The 15,635-nt window shown below is 35.8% G+C and overlaps 1 protein-coding gene and 1 long non-coding RNA gene across 3 annotated transcripts; one reads left to right on the top strand and one right to left on the bottom strand.

The window, feature by feature from the left end:
* Nucleotides 1-276: 276 nt before the first annotated feature.
* Nucleotides 277-8,462, bottom strand: LOC140813705 (DNA-directed RNA polymerase II subunit RPB1-like). Of its 2 annotated transcripts, XM_073172354.1 has the most exons (15): nucleotides 8,166-8,462; nucleotides 7,800-8,063; nucleotides 7,189-7,488; nucleotides 6,962-7,120; nucleotides 6,608-6,769; nucleotides 6,295-6,515; nucleotides 6,068-6,209; nucleotides 5,652-5,987; nucleotides 5,266-5,552; nucleotides 4,689-4,947; nucleotides 1,625-4,623; nucleotides 1,355-1,426; nucleotides 852-905; nucleotides 645-756; nucleotides 277-611 (listed from the first exon to the last, which is right to left on the bottom strand). In XM_073172354.1, the coding sequence occupies exons 1-15, from the start codon at nucleotides 8,247-8,249 to the stop codon at nucleotides 603-605; spliced, it is 5,460 nt and encodes a 1,819-aa protein (XP_073028455.1). In that variant the 5' UTR covers nucleotides 8,250-8,462; the 3' UTR covers nucleotides 277-602. The 2 variants fall into 2 exon arrangements, with proteins under 2 accessions (XP_073028455.1, XP_073028454.1); XM_073172353.1 differs by having other exon boundaries at nucleotides 277-756.
* Nucleotides 8,463-12,204: 3,742 nt separating this feature from the next.
* LOC140814811 (uncharacterized) lies at nucleotides 12,205-13,919 on the top strand. The gene is made up of 2 exons (XR_012114167.1): nucleotides 12,205-12,698; nucleotides 13,383-13,919. It is a non-coding gene; the product is annotated as an uncharacterized lncRNA (long non-coding RNA).
* Nucleotides 13,920-15,635: the final 1,716 nt, after the last annotated feature.

The following is a 15,635-nucleotide window of genomic DNA, read 5'->3' as shown; positions in this document are numbered from 1 at the left end:
ATGTTCAACGTAAAATCATGAATGCACAAACTTGAGCCGAGGACGTGACAAATATCACATTCGTCAACATAATCAGAATTCTTGTACCGATTACAACAAATATCTCATTTTCAGACATCTTCGTGGTTTTTAACCTTTTTACATGCATATTGAACAAATTTCGAGACACAAGTTAAAATATCCTTTATTATTTATACCGAAAACATTTTCGGACCAAATTCCGATCGGGTTGATTTTAACCAGACTGGAATCTAAGTTAAAACCGTAAACCATAACAATTTTAAAACAAATTTCACAAACATTTCAACATATGCGTGCGATTCACCTTTATACATATATCATACACGAAATTTAATCATAATAGTTGAGTAGCGAAGCACAATTTTTTACCAAGATGGAACGTACAAGGTTCCTGTTACCAAATCGGCCGCCAACAAACAAGACTAGGCACACAACATAAATTTATTCAAGTTTTTAATCTTTCTACTACCATAAAACCGAAAAATGCAATAGCACGTTGATTCGTCACTTCTTGATGATTCTTGACAATAAGATCCACGTTAACTTGTCACTCGATGATAATTGACTACAAGATCTGTTCTTCAACGACGATAATTGACTACAAGATCTGTTCTTCAACGACGGCTCTTCTCATCCTTTACACTTTTATCATCCGCGTCGTTACTACGGGGAGTGTATTGGCTTGTTGAAGATGGGGAGTAGCCAGGTGCACTAGGAGAATATCCTGCACTTGGGCTGTACGACGAGCCCAGACAAAATTAATTAGGATCAAATGAACGAGACCAATTTCAACTGAAGTTTATTGTCAACTTCGTGTGCTCTGCACTCACCTGTACTGTGGAGAGCTAGCGCTAAAGTCGGGGCTAGCACCAGAGCTATATGGGCTGAAAAGTAATGGAAATACAAGATAAAAAAGAAAATAACAGATGATGTGCCTCTAAATGTATTGTAGCCATCTGTACTTGACAATATAAACACCAAACTAAGCAACGTGTACATATAGATGACCTTTTCAATCTAATCAGTCAGCCAGATTCTATCCATTAATCGACATGGTCCAAAAAATTTAGGGCAGTCGGTTACATAATGATAGTTTGCGAAAGGATTAATGAGTTGGTTAGCTTATCGATGTATCATAACCATCAAAGTCACATATTAAGACAACAGCAGCCTGCAGAATCCTGGAAATAGGGATAAACTGACATAGCAAACTACTCTATAACCAGAAAACTAAGAGGACAAAGAGAACAGCATGTAAATAGGAGTACAGTACAGGCATTGAAAGTAAAAATCCAAATGAAGTTCTAAACTACACAATGCCGGAAATACTTACCTGCTTGGACTGTAGCTTGGACTAGAAGGAGAATAAGATGGAGATGTTGGGGAATATGACGGAGATGTAGGGCTGCAAAACAAAAATAAAGTAGTAAATTACAGTCTGCAGACCCCTCGTCCAACAGACGACTTTCCTATTGCCCTTCAATCAACACAATCAATCATATATAATCATTCTGCCAAATTTTCAAAGCTGTAGTAGGTACTTAGGAGTCAATAAAAACCTTCACAAAAGACAAATGGTTAGAAAAAGATTTCGCCAGTTTACCTATAACTCGGAGAAGAGGGACTGTAGGGACTTGAAGGTGTGATCTTTGGACTTGTAGGTGAATATGCAAGAGACGGGCTGTATCTTGCTGAAGGGTTGTAACTCGGAGATGTGGGACTGTAACTTGGAGAGGTGGGACTGTAACTAGGGGAGGTGGGACTGTAACCAGGGGAGGTGGGACTGTAGGCGGGAGAAGTTGGGCTATACGATGGTGAAGTTGGGCTGTAAGATGGGGACGTGGGGCTGTAGGAAGGTGAGGTCGGGCTGTACGAAGGAGAGGTTGGGCTGTACGAAGGAGACGTGGGGCTGTAAGCAGGAGAGGTTGGGCTGTATGCAGGAGAGGTTGGGCTGTAGCTGGGAGACGTGGGGCTGTAGCTCGGAGATGTGGGGCTGTAGCTGGGAGACGTGGGGCTGTAGGTCGGAGACGTGGGGCTGTAGGAGGGGCTAGTAGGAGAATATGCAGGGCTTGTTGGGCTATAACCAGGAGAACTAGGACTATAGGTTGGGGAAGTGGGGCTATAGCCAGGGGAAGTGGGGCTATAGCCAGGGGAGGTGGGGCTGTAGCCAGGGGATGATGGGCTGTAGCCAGGGGATGTAGCAGGAGAAAATGCCATTCCACCAACGTAAGGAGAAAACTGAGAATCGGTAATGGGAGACAATCGCAGATTTGGACTCAGTAAATAATTTGGTGACATCATGCCATCGTGATATGGCGTGCCAGTGAGTGGTGAACGGGCAGGCGTCATGCCAAACTCTAGTCCACCATCAATGTAACTAGGTAGAGGGATCTCAATAGCTTGCTTCAGCATCTCTTCATTCAGATACAAGGAACAATCTCCAGTGCCAATTGGGGCAAGTTGTCCTAACATAATATTTTCAGTGACACCCCTAAGACGATCTGTTTCTGCAAAGACAGCAGCATCCAGTAGAATGTCCACTGTTTCTTCGAATGAGCACCTCATCATGGGGCCAGTATCATTGCGGTTGATCCCATGACGAGTGATAGCCATCAAATGACCACGGTAGGTCATGGTATCACACAGTATAGCCAAATGTCTATAATTCACGTAAGATCCATCAAAAGATATGACAACACGCAGCTCATCTAGCAAAGCTTTTCGAACTGCCTCAATTCCTAGAACTTCTATAACTTCAATCAAGTGATTGCTCGTCGTTCTCTTTGCATCAACATCTTCATGACACATGACAGCCAAAAGATTGACACCCTCAGTATCCAGCATCCACTCATTCTCAGCCTTGAATCCTTCATTCTCATCAAACCTATTCAGCTTACTATTCTTAATGAACACTTTATTGATATCTGGAATGCCTCGAAGAGCCATTTCTGTAAGCATGTTACTTTCAATCTTTTTGAGGAACACATCATCCTCTGCAGATTCATCATTCAGATCACCTTTCGGAGCTTCATCATTCATGATACGAATCCGAAGGATCAGCTTCTCGGCATTGTCATCATTAAATATACAAGTCAGATCATCATCAAATTCAAGATTAATTTTCTCTGCTATATCAGCCATGCTAAGCTTCTTGTCCACCATCATTTCCCGATTTAATTCTATACGAAGCAACCAAGGAGAGATCTTATCTGGGTCAATCTCCTCATCTGGCATCTCATAATAGGACTTCACAAACTCGACATCTTCCTCAATGACTGTACTCATTGGATCTGGATCGTACCATACCTCAGTAGCTTGTGTAACACTTCGCAAAGTAGTGTATTCGAGTGCACACTGAACATTCTTCGCCCTCTCCTTGGTTTTACTCACATCAGACTTCAAGTATACTGAGAGAGAGGGTGTTTTGATTTTTTTAGCAACATTAATGATCTCCCTCAACCTCGGAACACCTAAAGTAACATTCTTGGCACTCACACCAGCATAATGGAAAGTATTAAGAGTCATCTGAGTCGCAGGCTCACCAATAGATTGTGCGGCTACACAACCGATCATTTCCCCTGGTGCTACCAGAGACTGCAAAAAGCGAGATTCAATCTCACCAATAACCCATTCGAAAGCTTCACGTGTAAGTCTGTATTCCTTCAAAACCCTTTTACTCGCCAATGCACTACGTAGTAAAATATTGAAAAACAAAGTAGCATTCTTTTGGGCTTCCATACTCAAATAATCATCACCAACAACAACCTTAAGCCTTTCTTGCAACTTATCAACAGCTTCCACAATCTCCATTGGGTGTATATCAGAAGGTCTACGGAAATCAACCTTAAAAGTTTTCTGTGCGTTTAAGACAAGCCTTTTAATGTTAACGGGCAAAGGCCAAGAGTTATCACCTGTGGTAGCTATCTCCGTCCCAAGTTGGTATCTATCAACTTCAAGTTTCTGAACCTCAGCGTCAAATACATTGCGGATTTCACGAATTGTTTTAAGATCTTCAACAGATTCTGGAGACATGTAATTAGGATTCCAGTTTGGATTATCAATCTCATATCTGTACATGTCATTGAAATCTGCTTTTTTCAGCTTCAATGACTCCAGGGGTTGAGATTCAATCCAAACAGAATCCATACCATCTTCTCCATAGAGAAACTGAATCACATCCCCTAAAGAATTCCTGACGGTTCCATCATACTTGACCATTATATCCTCCATCGCCTTCACCAATCGCCTTTGAATGTATCCAGTTTCAGAAGTTTTCACTGCAGTATCTATTAAACCTTCCCTACCACCCATAGCATGGAAGAAAAACTCTTGAGGAGTCAGCCCTCTAAGATATGAGTTCTCCACAAACCCACGACTCTCTGGGCCATAATCATCTTTGGTGAAGTGAGGCAGCGTACGATCTATGAACCCAAAAGGGATTCGCTTGCCTTCAACGTTTTGTTGCCCCACACAAGCAGTCATCTGAGATATGTTGATAAAACTTCCCTTAGATCCAGCTGTGACCATCGCCTTAAGGTTGTTGCTTTCTGACAAGCTTTTCTGGGCACTGCTACCAGCATCATCACGGGCCTTATTTAACACCTGAGACAAGCACAGCAAATCAGGCCTTCTCAAGTCATTGAAGGCAAGGTTAACATATTACATACCTGATTCACTCTGTTTTCAAATGACTCCATCATTGTTCTACCAGGTTCAGCCTCTAACTGTTTTTCTTGCGCAGCTCTAATGAGCTCTTTCACTTCATTCTTTGCATTAGAAATAGTTTCATTAATCTTCTCCATTGTAGAAGCATCGGCAATTGTGTCACCAATTCCAATGCTAAAAGCATTCTGCAAAAGCCAATAATTGACAAGCCACTGTGTGTGCCCCAAAAATTTGCGAGCTGCATCTGGACCGACCTCTTCCCTGTACGTATTCCTTTAATTAAATAAAGAACTGAAAAAAGAATCCTACCGTGCAATAGTTCCTCAATGTTTGTATTCAAATTTAACTTAAGTGATAAACATACAAACATGCAGTCTCTTATGACCATGTTAACCAGCTACCAAATCCAATCACAGAATCATTTTACCTATGTAAAGCTCAAATAGAAAATCATAGCAAGTACAATGGTGAAAAAAGTATAATGTGATTCACATAAACAATATTTGTCATCTGGACATGGTCGTAATAAGAAATATACAGCCGTTCATAATTAAGTACATTTTCCAAAAGAGACCATACCAAATTACATGTATAAGACTTCCAGTAGATGTCCCAAGTGTCTTCTTACATAGAGTGCCAGAAAGTAACTCCCCTTTCTCTATCCGTACTTGAGTATCCCCAGGAGTTATAAATCCCCTTTCACTTTCTTGATGCCATGATGAATATCTCAGCAAATTTATTTGTTTTGGTATGATTAAATTGAACACTTGCTTCCCAGTCCAGAGAGGCCGAGGTTTCAAAATCGCTGGAGCAGGTACTTTGCCATCAAAATCCTCCCACCACATCAGAATGTTCATGAAAACATCCTACATTTAACCAAAGATAAAGTCAGACAAAAGTAGATACAAGTATACCAGTAAATAAGCAGAAAAGAGAGGAGAAAGAGAGGAACTCCTGGATGCCACCTTCTCAATAAATGTATCCCTTTTGGTAATTTTACGACATCCTAAAAGTGTATCCTGGACTATTCCCATGACAGGCCGATTTGCTTGAGGTGAGACAACGCATTTTGGAACCATCATTAATTCTAGCACTTCAGCTCTGGTTTCAAATGACTGGGGCACATGCATGTTCATTTCATCCCCGTCAAAATCAGCATTGTAGGGAGAGGTAACAGATAAATTCAATCGGAATGTTGAATAAGGCATTATTTTGATTCTATGCCCCATTATAGACATTTTATGGAGACTTGGTTGCCGATTGAACAGGACAAAATCTCCATCGTTTAGGTGTCTCTCCACCTACACCACAGATTAAAGCAACTGGCTCAAAATACAAAATAGTATTCTAGGCCCAATCTAACTCATAGGGAAAATCTCACCTTATAGCCAAGTTCCAGATGTTGATCACTGCTTTTCTTTAAGTACCGGAGATCCAGCCTTTGTCCATCATCCCTAATTATATACTTGGCACCAGTTTTACCAGGTGGAGGGTGTGGTCCATACTCTACAAGCTCTTTCAACCTGTTCACAATATCAAATTTCGATTGATAAAATCAGAATTCACAGAGAAGATAACAAATAAAAGAGAACAGGGTAAGAGAACAACCTCTCAATGTTATATGGGGTAACAGTTTCTGGGTATGTGAGATTTAATGCAATACTCCAAGGTACGCCCAGTTCATCGATATTGATGGTTGGATCAGGTGTAATCACAGTACGAGCCGAAAAATCTACCCTCTTTCCCATCAAATTACCCCGTATTCGACCTTCTTTTGCTTTAAGTCGGCTGCATATCGATTTAATCGGCCTGCCAGATCTTTGGGTAGCCTGATGACGCCAACAAACTATCAGGTTAGATAAGTGATGTCATCAAGAACAAATCGAGTTAATCAGTGAAGCTTTAAGAGCAGATAACGTACCCGGGGCTGTCCTGGTAATTCATTGTCAAAGTATGTAGCTATATGAAACTGCAACAACTGCGCAAACTCAGAGATGATGTGCGCAGGGGCCCCATTTCGCTCCTGTCTCTTCAAGTTTTCATTGTGCCGAATGATCATTGCCAGTTGATGAGTTAAATCATCCTGCATAACGAGATTCAAGAGTCAAGTCACCCACAACGAAAAGCAACTGCCAAGGGAGTGGCACTGTAACTTTTCAATTATAAGAGGACAGACCCTGACATACTGATTAAACCTACAGAAATACCAAAAATAAATTAATGCTCGTGACATGAAGCTCCTTGTAATTGAAGAGATCAAGAATAAGAGGCTTGCCTCACTCCTAGAAGAAGTATCCATCATCACAGAAGGTCTAACAGGTGGGGGAGGAATTGGAAGAGCTTGAAGAATCATCCAATCAGGGCGAGCATATTTTGGATTCAAACCCAATAACTGACAGTCTTCATCAGTTATTCTCTTCAGAATGCTAAGAACCTGAAACCGATGACAATGAGTAGAAAACTACTAAAATCATTTTTCACTTGTGATGCATAAAATGAAACCTTCTCTGCAGTAAGAAGTTGTTTCCTCTCAACAGGTTCAGGAAGCTGGTCCTGGTCATCATTTTTCTTCTTTTGAAGCTTGTACTCAGCCACCATCTTCATGCCATCAATAGAAATTTTTGGCTGCTGAGCACCACATCCACCCCTAGACTTCTTCACCGGTTCATCAGAGTCTTGACCGTGCACATCAATTTCATCACCACCTTCACATTTGGATTTGTTCTTGCATGCATCTAATATCTTCTTTAATCTATTTTTTGGGTTCCTAATTCTCATTGCTTGCTTAAACTTTGGCTCTTCCTATCAAATTCAGAGCACAAATATTAATATTGTACAGAATGAATTCGTCAGTTGAGTTTTTTTTGTTTGCTATTCGGGAGATTCCTTAATTCAATAACTACCATCTTAAACTTGGATTATTGAAGTAGTTAATCACCCTGGTTCTGCTACTATTTTTTTAAGACATTCATCTCCACAAGGAAAAAGTTTGAAATGTTTATAAAATAGAAGCACCAATAGTCAGTGTATGACGGAGTGAATCAAAATAATATATAATGCATCTGTCTTTGCAAGCTCGTAATTTCAATATATAATAGGGTCATCGAATATACCTCGTCAGCCAAAATTTTGGAGCAATTAAAGCAAACACAGCGAAGAATGCTGAGAACAGTCTTCATGAACCCAATATGAAACATGGGTTTTGCAAGCTCAAGATGACCAAAATGACCTGGACACTCAGCCATGTTCGCCATACAAGTCTCACACTTCATCTTCCGATCAATTGTCCCCAGACGTGGGTCGCTCAGACCCCCTGGCTTCGGCTTTCCTCTTTCCGTCGTCTCGCTGTGCTCTATGTGCACCACGGACATTTGCCTCTGCAAGAACACAAACCCGCGTAAAGATAACAAAAACCATCATGTTCAGTTGAATTATACAGATAGTAATCGGCTGAAACCGAGTTCTTTCTAGGGTATTACGATTTCATCAGGGCTTAGAATGCCGAATTGGACGACACGGACTTTGGAAACCTCCGCCGGAGAATAGGGGAAGCGCAAGTCCATCGATACAGTGGATCGCAACTCCAATTCTATGGTTTCCCAATTTGGGAAAGTAAACCGTTTGGCAAACAAAATTGTTCGAAGCTGCTGTCAATTTCACGATTTTCTCTGGGTTCTGTTTTTGTTCCAAATGGTACCAGTCGGTCAGATTTTGGAATTCGTGGGATGCTCGGAGATGGATCTCCCTCACCACGCAAATCAGGAAACGAAACGAAACCCTTTGGATTCGTGTGGTATTTATAGACGGAGACGCCGCCCTAGGTTTCATTAGGGGCTGTTTGGCATTCGGCATATATATTCCTATTCAGATAACAATCGATTGGTCATTAATTTTAAAAAGATTTTTTCAAATGGCCTCCATATCCATTGGACGAATAGCTAAAGGTATTAGTATTAATATAAAAAGTATTATTGAAAAAAATTATAAATTGAATTAAAAATTAATATGATTCATAAATATTAGCATTACAGTAATTACACTCCAAAATATAGAGAAAATCATTTCATCAAAATTGTTTATAAATTTTATGAGTGTTGGAAAAAAAAAATTGCATATTGAACCAAAAATTGAATAATGGTTTAATTTATATCATCTGGTCTAGTGATGTAATTTGGATGGAGAAAATTTAAAAAGGGTATTTAAACATTTTTAAAATGAATAGATCTCTTTGGAGACGGTCTCACGAATCTTTATTTGTGAAACGAGCAATCCTACCGATATTCACAATAAAAAATAATACTCTTAGCATAAAAAGTAATATTTTTTCATGGATGACCCAAATAACTGATATTCACAATAAAAATAATATTCTTATCATAAAAAGTAATATTTTTTCATGAATGACTCAAATAAGATATTTATATCATAAAATACGATATGTGATACCGTCTCGTATAAGTTTTTGCTTTTTAAAATATAGAAAGTTACACGAGTTCCAAAAAAATATAGAAGGCTATATTGCAAAATGCAAACTATTTTAAAGATAAGGCTATTTTTAAAAATACGGTTTTGAAGTATTTGGTTAATTGATCACATTTTATTCATGAAATAGATTGAATCGGTATTAGTGACAAAATAATTCTATTAGATCGAATAAATATCATGTATTAGAATTAAAAAATCAATTGAACGATGATTTTCTAAGCCGAGCTTGATACAATAAGTTTTAAAAATTCGAGCTCATCGAAGTTCGATTTTTTGAAAATCGATTATCTTGAGCTCGATTTATTCCAGGATAATGATAAAAATTTAATTCAAATATTTTAAATTAAATCATGAAAACATGTTGCTTATTGAATAATTAGTAACAAAATAACGATAAATCAAATTAATAAAAGCTTTATGATATTGTTTCAAAAAAAAAAAAGCTTTATATTATAATAACAACTCCGACTCAGCGAAGTTTCTATTATCCCAGTAATACTGGGCCCATTAATATTTGAACTCCAAGAAACGGATATGGCCCAGTAATACTGGGCCCACAATACATACCAACTAATGGGTCCGAATATAACTGGTTCACTAGCAGGCCATACAAATTCATGGTACTTATGTTTTAGGTCACAACTTATTTGGAAATAGGCTAAATCCAAGAGAATCTACTTTATGTACAAAACAAGTACATCGATTTCAAAAATATCGGTGAATTTCAAATATATTTAAGATGAATGTCATTTGAAATCAATTGTTTGAATCTTTCTTCATATCAGATACATCAGTCTTAAGCGCAACACAAGAGAATAGTTTTGTCTAAAACACTAATTTATTTAAGAAGAAAATTTCTAGCACTTAAATATCTTCTGATAATATAAACGTTGCATGAAACAAAGATGCATAATCTACTTGCGTCTCGTATTTCGCACCAAACGGTATGTGACTGAATTAACAAACAATTTTTTGGTATGAGATATGTGGTGTGTGACACACCAAAGTGTGCGTTAGTACTTCCAGCAAGAAGGGAGCGGCTGGCACAAGTTCATTAGAAATCAACCCAGACTAGATGCAAATGGGAAATTAGTGAGCAACTAAAATCACGAAGACTATGACACGTGCATATGTTTAATATTAGTGGAAAACATGAAAAGGTATCTGAGAAAAGGTGAGTCTATGTTGTACCAGGAGTTTTACTCTCGATAAATATGTGTATGATGATCTGCTGATCATCTTATACAAAACAACAATCAAGAGTAGATCTCTTGATGTAACATAGACTCGTAACCAGTACGAAAGAACCACATACGGTTCACGGTTTAGGTAGATCGTGTCAACATTGAAAATTTTAAAATGTCTAATTGATTTTAAACTAATTTTGTACATAATATATTATAAATTATGTATTATTTCCATACTAACCATGATCAAATGTTGAATAAAGAGGAGTATAACTACACCAGCAATAACTAGCACAATCGGAAGAATTTAAACTAATTTTGTACATAATATATTATAAATTATGTATTATTCTTGTGAAAATTATAACCATGAGCAAAACTTTTATACTCTTGAAATAACCGTTTGGTGTGAACGAAGAGATTCAACGTTTTTGTATCATCTCATGTTTGACTCAAGTTTTACAATATTTAATCATCTTCACAAATAATTATGTTATTGTTTGCGCAAAATATTGAAAACATCGGCTTGCCAGACATGGATCGTGTCAAAATCCGATAAAAGTGTGAAAATCTAACTTTCAGCCCTGATGTTGTGTGTCTCGATTCGGTCGTCGATTCTAATCTTTGGATGCAATTTAATCAAAAAATTATCTTCAAACGACATGGATACAAGATTATTTCACCAAAAAAAAAATTAATATTTTTTTTTTTTACGATTTAGTAAAGTCGAAATATTAAATCTAAAATCCGAAAGAACTAAACTAGCTGCTGGAAATTAGAATTGGAAATATCAAACTAGCTAGAAATTTGTTGAAACTAGTAACTTAGATTTTGCATAATTTCAGAGAGAATTATGATACAATGTTGCTGATGAGAGCTCGCTCATCGATTCTGTCAATTTTCTGCTCTTTTAACAATTAAAAATACAATTTTATATAATAATAAATTAAAAATACAATTTTATGTAATAATATTTAAAATCAATACAATAATAAATTCAAAATGTAATTATATAGTTAAACAAAATGAAAAAATTAATGAGATATTATAAAATTAACTATCGTTAAAATTCATTGAAATTAAGTCCAATAAAATTTAAAAATATTTGTCTCGAAAAATAATTAAAAATACAATTTTATATATAACAAATAAAAAACAAAATTTTTTTCTAACAGATGGACGAGTCCTAGTATCGATCTACTTTTAGGTCCAGTCCATCTCATTTCGATTTGACAAGCCTACTCGCAGATTTATGTTAGGGTCCTCGAAAAGTGAATTGTAGAATATATATTCACTGTGCTGTTTCTCTTTTTTATACTATATTGTGATCTTTTCTATGTTGTCGGATTTGACTTCAACCAATGATCCATTAAGCTGAGTTTGTACAAATGAAAGACTCGTGAATTGTGCGCCTCGTGCTCGAGAAGTATATATGATATCCTATTTACGTAGGCACTACTTTATTTCATTTCAACGGATAAGATCTTGTCACATATATAATTTTTTTTAAAAAAAAAAGTGGGTCCTATATATACATGGACAAATTTTGGTCATACATCCTATCATGTGGGTAATGCTCACATAGGTAGGATGAAATATACCCTCGAGAGGTAGCTTATAACGTAATTATTATTATTAAAACATGTGAGATATTATCTAAACCTTTGATTAACATAAACTGGATAAAGTTCACGACCTTGTATATATGATAATGAGACAAATCTAAACTCGTTTTCATATTAAACTCACTTTAAAAAGTGTATTTAGACTCGTCAAGTAGATCCATATTGTACGGGTGTGATATAGACACATATAATAACTATTTAATTTTGTTATGAGAAATTAATATATTATATTGTTTAAATATATTATATCTACTTACTATAAAGCGCGAATGAAGTTAGAAATGACCAGTTTCCTCCCGGTTGCAGGTAACGTCCCAACATGTGTCTCTTCCATCACATGACAGACAAGGGACACAATAGCACGTGGGCTTGTCTCTGCTCTCCACCACAACACATCACTGCAAGTGGGTTTGACATCCTTCTTTACCTCTTCGTTTTCCTCTTTCTTCCTTCGTCTTGGAGCCTCGGTCTTCGTCTTCCCACCATTGCACCGACAACTCCACCACAACAAATCACTGCAGGTGGGTCTGACTTCCTTTTTTGCCTCTTCGTTTCCCTCTTTTCTTCATTGTTTTGGAGCCTCGGCCTTTGTCTTCCCATCATTGCACCGAGCAAAGTCCAGCAAAAGAAGTTTGCTTGTTGTGTTGTCTGCCCCTTTCTATTGCAGTTTCTCGGGCTTAACTCTGTTGCGTGGCGTACCTCCTTCTTGGCATTTGTAAGCTCCTTATGTGTTAACCTCCTCAAGAACCTTTACTTTACAGCAAATGGCATGTTTAAGAATTAGATTAATTTTAATGAATTATTTCAGAGTATATTTTATTGTTTTCATTGTGTAGAAAACGTAGCAATTGTCCCGATGTATAATTTTTTATCATTTATGTGAGCAAGTTGCTAATCAGACAATACTTGTTTGGTGAAGTTTATTACTAATTACTAATCCAGAAAGAACTACTTGGTGTATTATTGTAATTTTTTTATAGAACAAATTTTGCAAGAAAGTCATTTGTTTGTGAAAATTTATGAAGAAATGAAAAGGATAGATAAGTTTAGGAGATCGAGTAAAATATTATTTTTTTTTGGATGATCATAATTTGTCTACGGACTTTGGATTATTTGATTTTTTTTTTTTATTGATTGATCAATTATTTCGTGAAGAATAGAAAATAAACCTCCCCAATTAATCCATCATTTAAATAAAAGTTAATAATAACAATGGATCATTAATTTTGTGATCAAATCGGCGTGAAATCCACTGTCTAGAAATCTCATCAGCTTCATCACCCGAAATACAGTTATATATATGTAATCAAATAATAATCATTTACCAAATTATATTATGTTGAAAAAATCAATTATCATTAATATATTATTTTTGACATATTTGCATGGAAATGATCAGTATGAGAAGCACCCAGATAACAAAATACAGGAAGTGGTTGCGAACGTCGTGGTGGTGGGATCCGGCGGCTACACATCCCATAAAGTCATAATCATTTCTAAAACCAAGACATGATTAGTGAATCCGAATGGCCCGAAAACAATCCAGCCCCAAATGAGACGACCCTCCATTCAGAGAAACAATAACGTTTCATTCGAGAGCGCCCAAAAATTCATCGTGCCCCGTTGTGTTTCACAGTGTCTCCAGCCTCATCGTCTCGCTTGATTTGCGGTGTTCATGATGTTGTGGTTAGCCAAAAGAGTATTACTAGGAGTGGAATCTTGAGAGTTACCATTTGTCTTTTTTTCGGATATTTAATTTGTGGGAGATTGAATGTTATGTCTATTGTGGAATGAGTTCGAGTTGAAGAAAGTCAGTGTTACGTATAGAAATATTAGATTAAGCCCATAGATATTTTGTGCCCTTTTCATTCGGCTTGCCTCCGAAGAGTAGTAACATTTTGGTGAATATTATATAAATACATTTTTCAAATATAAATATGAGCCAAAGGTTGGTACCTGAAATTCATCGACAATTAATTTGAAATATTCGGTGTAGAGATGTCCACTATTTAAATGCGATCTTGATGTAATGTCTTAACGGTAGCATCTCATTTTTCGACTTCTTTATATAACATACATATATACAAAGCAATATCGATTTCATTAAATGAATTATTTATTGAAATCCTCTAACATTAGTTAATGAAATCAAACATGATTTTAACCATGTTTAAAATTTATTTATTTTTTTTTAATTCATTAACATTAACCAATGAAATCAAACATGATTTTAACCATTTTTAAAACTTATTATTTTTTAAAAATAAAAAATAAACCCTCCATATTTACACCAGTGTGGCTAACAGGTAATTTACTTCAAATATTTAAAAATGAAATACAACTTCACTGTATTTTTTTTCTTGTTTCCGTTGTGTAGAAACATATAGCAATATATGATTCAAGTTTCTTATTTTCAAAAGCATCCACTGTAAAATTTCAAAAACCGAACTATGTGTCGGCGATCCAGTTATTTTATAACCTTGTCGAACGTATATAATATTGATCATTATTTATTAAATTCAACAAAACCAGATATACATATGTATCTATTACCAAATATTAAATAGGATAAGACGACGAGTACACAAAAACTCTTTCAAAAAAGAAATATATGATCCCAAAAATATCCTAAATCCCAGCTTCTACTCAAATGAAAAATAATCAACTATATACAATGAATATTTACAATTGTTATATGTATCTATTTTGTCGTTTGTCAGTATTTTTCAGTATTACGATAACATTTCAATAAAAATTTATTAAAATCGAAAAATTATTTAAGTTAAAGATTAAAATCGTAAATTAATCGATAACAAAATAAAAAAGTGTAAATTATGATGTTGAAATTGTAATTTTTCACGTAATGAGAAGAATAGATTTGATCATAATATGCATTGAAATTTATGTTAGCAAGCCAGACAATCATATTTTGGTGAAGTTACTATTACCATTTACTAACGCATACAGAACCAAGATTTAATAATAAACTATTTCGAATTGTGATGATATATAGCGAGTTACTTTAGGTTGACGTGTAAAAATTTGCAATATTATATTAAATTTTTGTAGAAAAAAATTTGCAAGATTATTATTTTTGTGAAAATTACAAAGGAAATAAAAGTTAGGAGATCGATCGAGTGATGTGTTTTTTCCCTTGGGATACAAAGGAATTTGCGTTATATATGTCTGTGCGCGTAGGTGTCCAAATTTCCCAACTTAAAATATGCAAAGTAAACAAGCTAAATAATTCTATACATTCCCATATATGTAATATCATATTAAAAATATTAGCTCAAAAATCTACCTAAGATAATTATATATTATTGTTGATTATATATAAAATTTATCAACTTTTCAATCGTTCTAATCAATGCTTCCTATAACAAAAAAATATCAATTAATATTCTTAAAACTGTAGGCCATATGTATCTCTATCTCTATACATAAATAAACATTAAACTGGTCAATTAGATTATGAGACTTCATATTGACACGTTTGTTTCTCCCTAAAACACTTTGTTTTCCTAAAGTACATGACAATAATTATTTACTGTTGTATTTTTTATATAAAAAGTTTGTATAATTCTATTATTTGTAAATTCTTCCGAAGTGCATAGACTGTTATCCAACCATTTCTTATTAACCACGCATG

The sequence above is a fragment of the Primulina eburnea genome, chromosome 15 (genome assembly GCF_022965805.1).
Source record: "Primulina eburnea isolate SZY01 chromosome 15, ASM2296580v1, whole genome shotgun sequence".
NCBI classification, from domain to species: Eukaryota; Viridiplantae; Streptophyta; class Magnoliopsida; order Lamiales; family Gesneriaceae; genus Primulina; species Primulina eburnea.
This window is presented reverse-complemented; position numbering and strand designations above follow the sequence as displayed.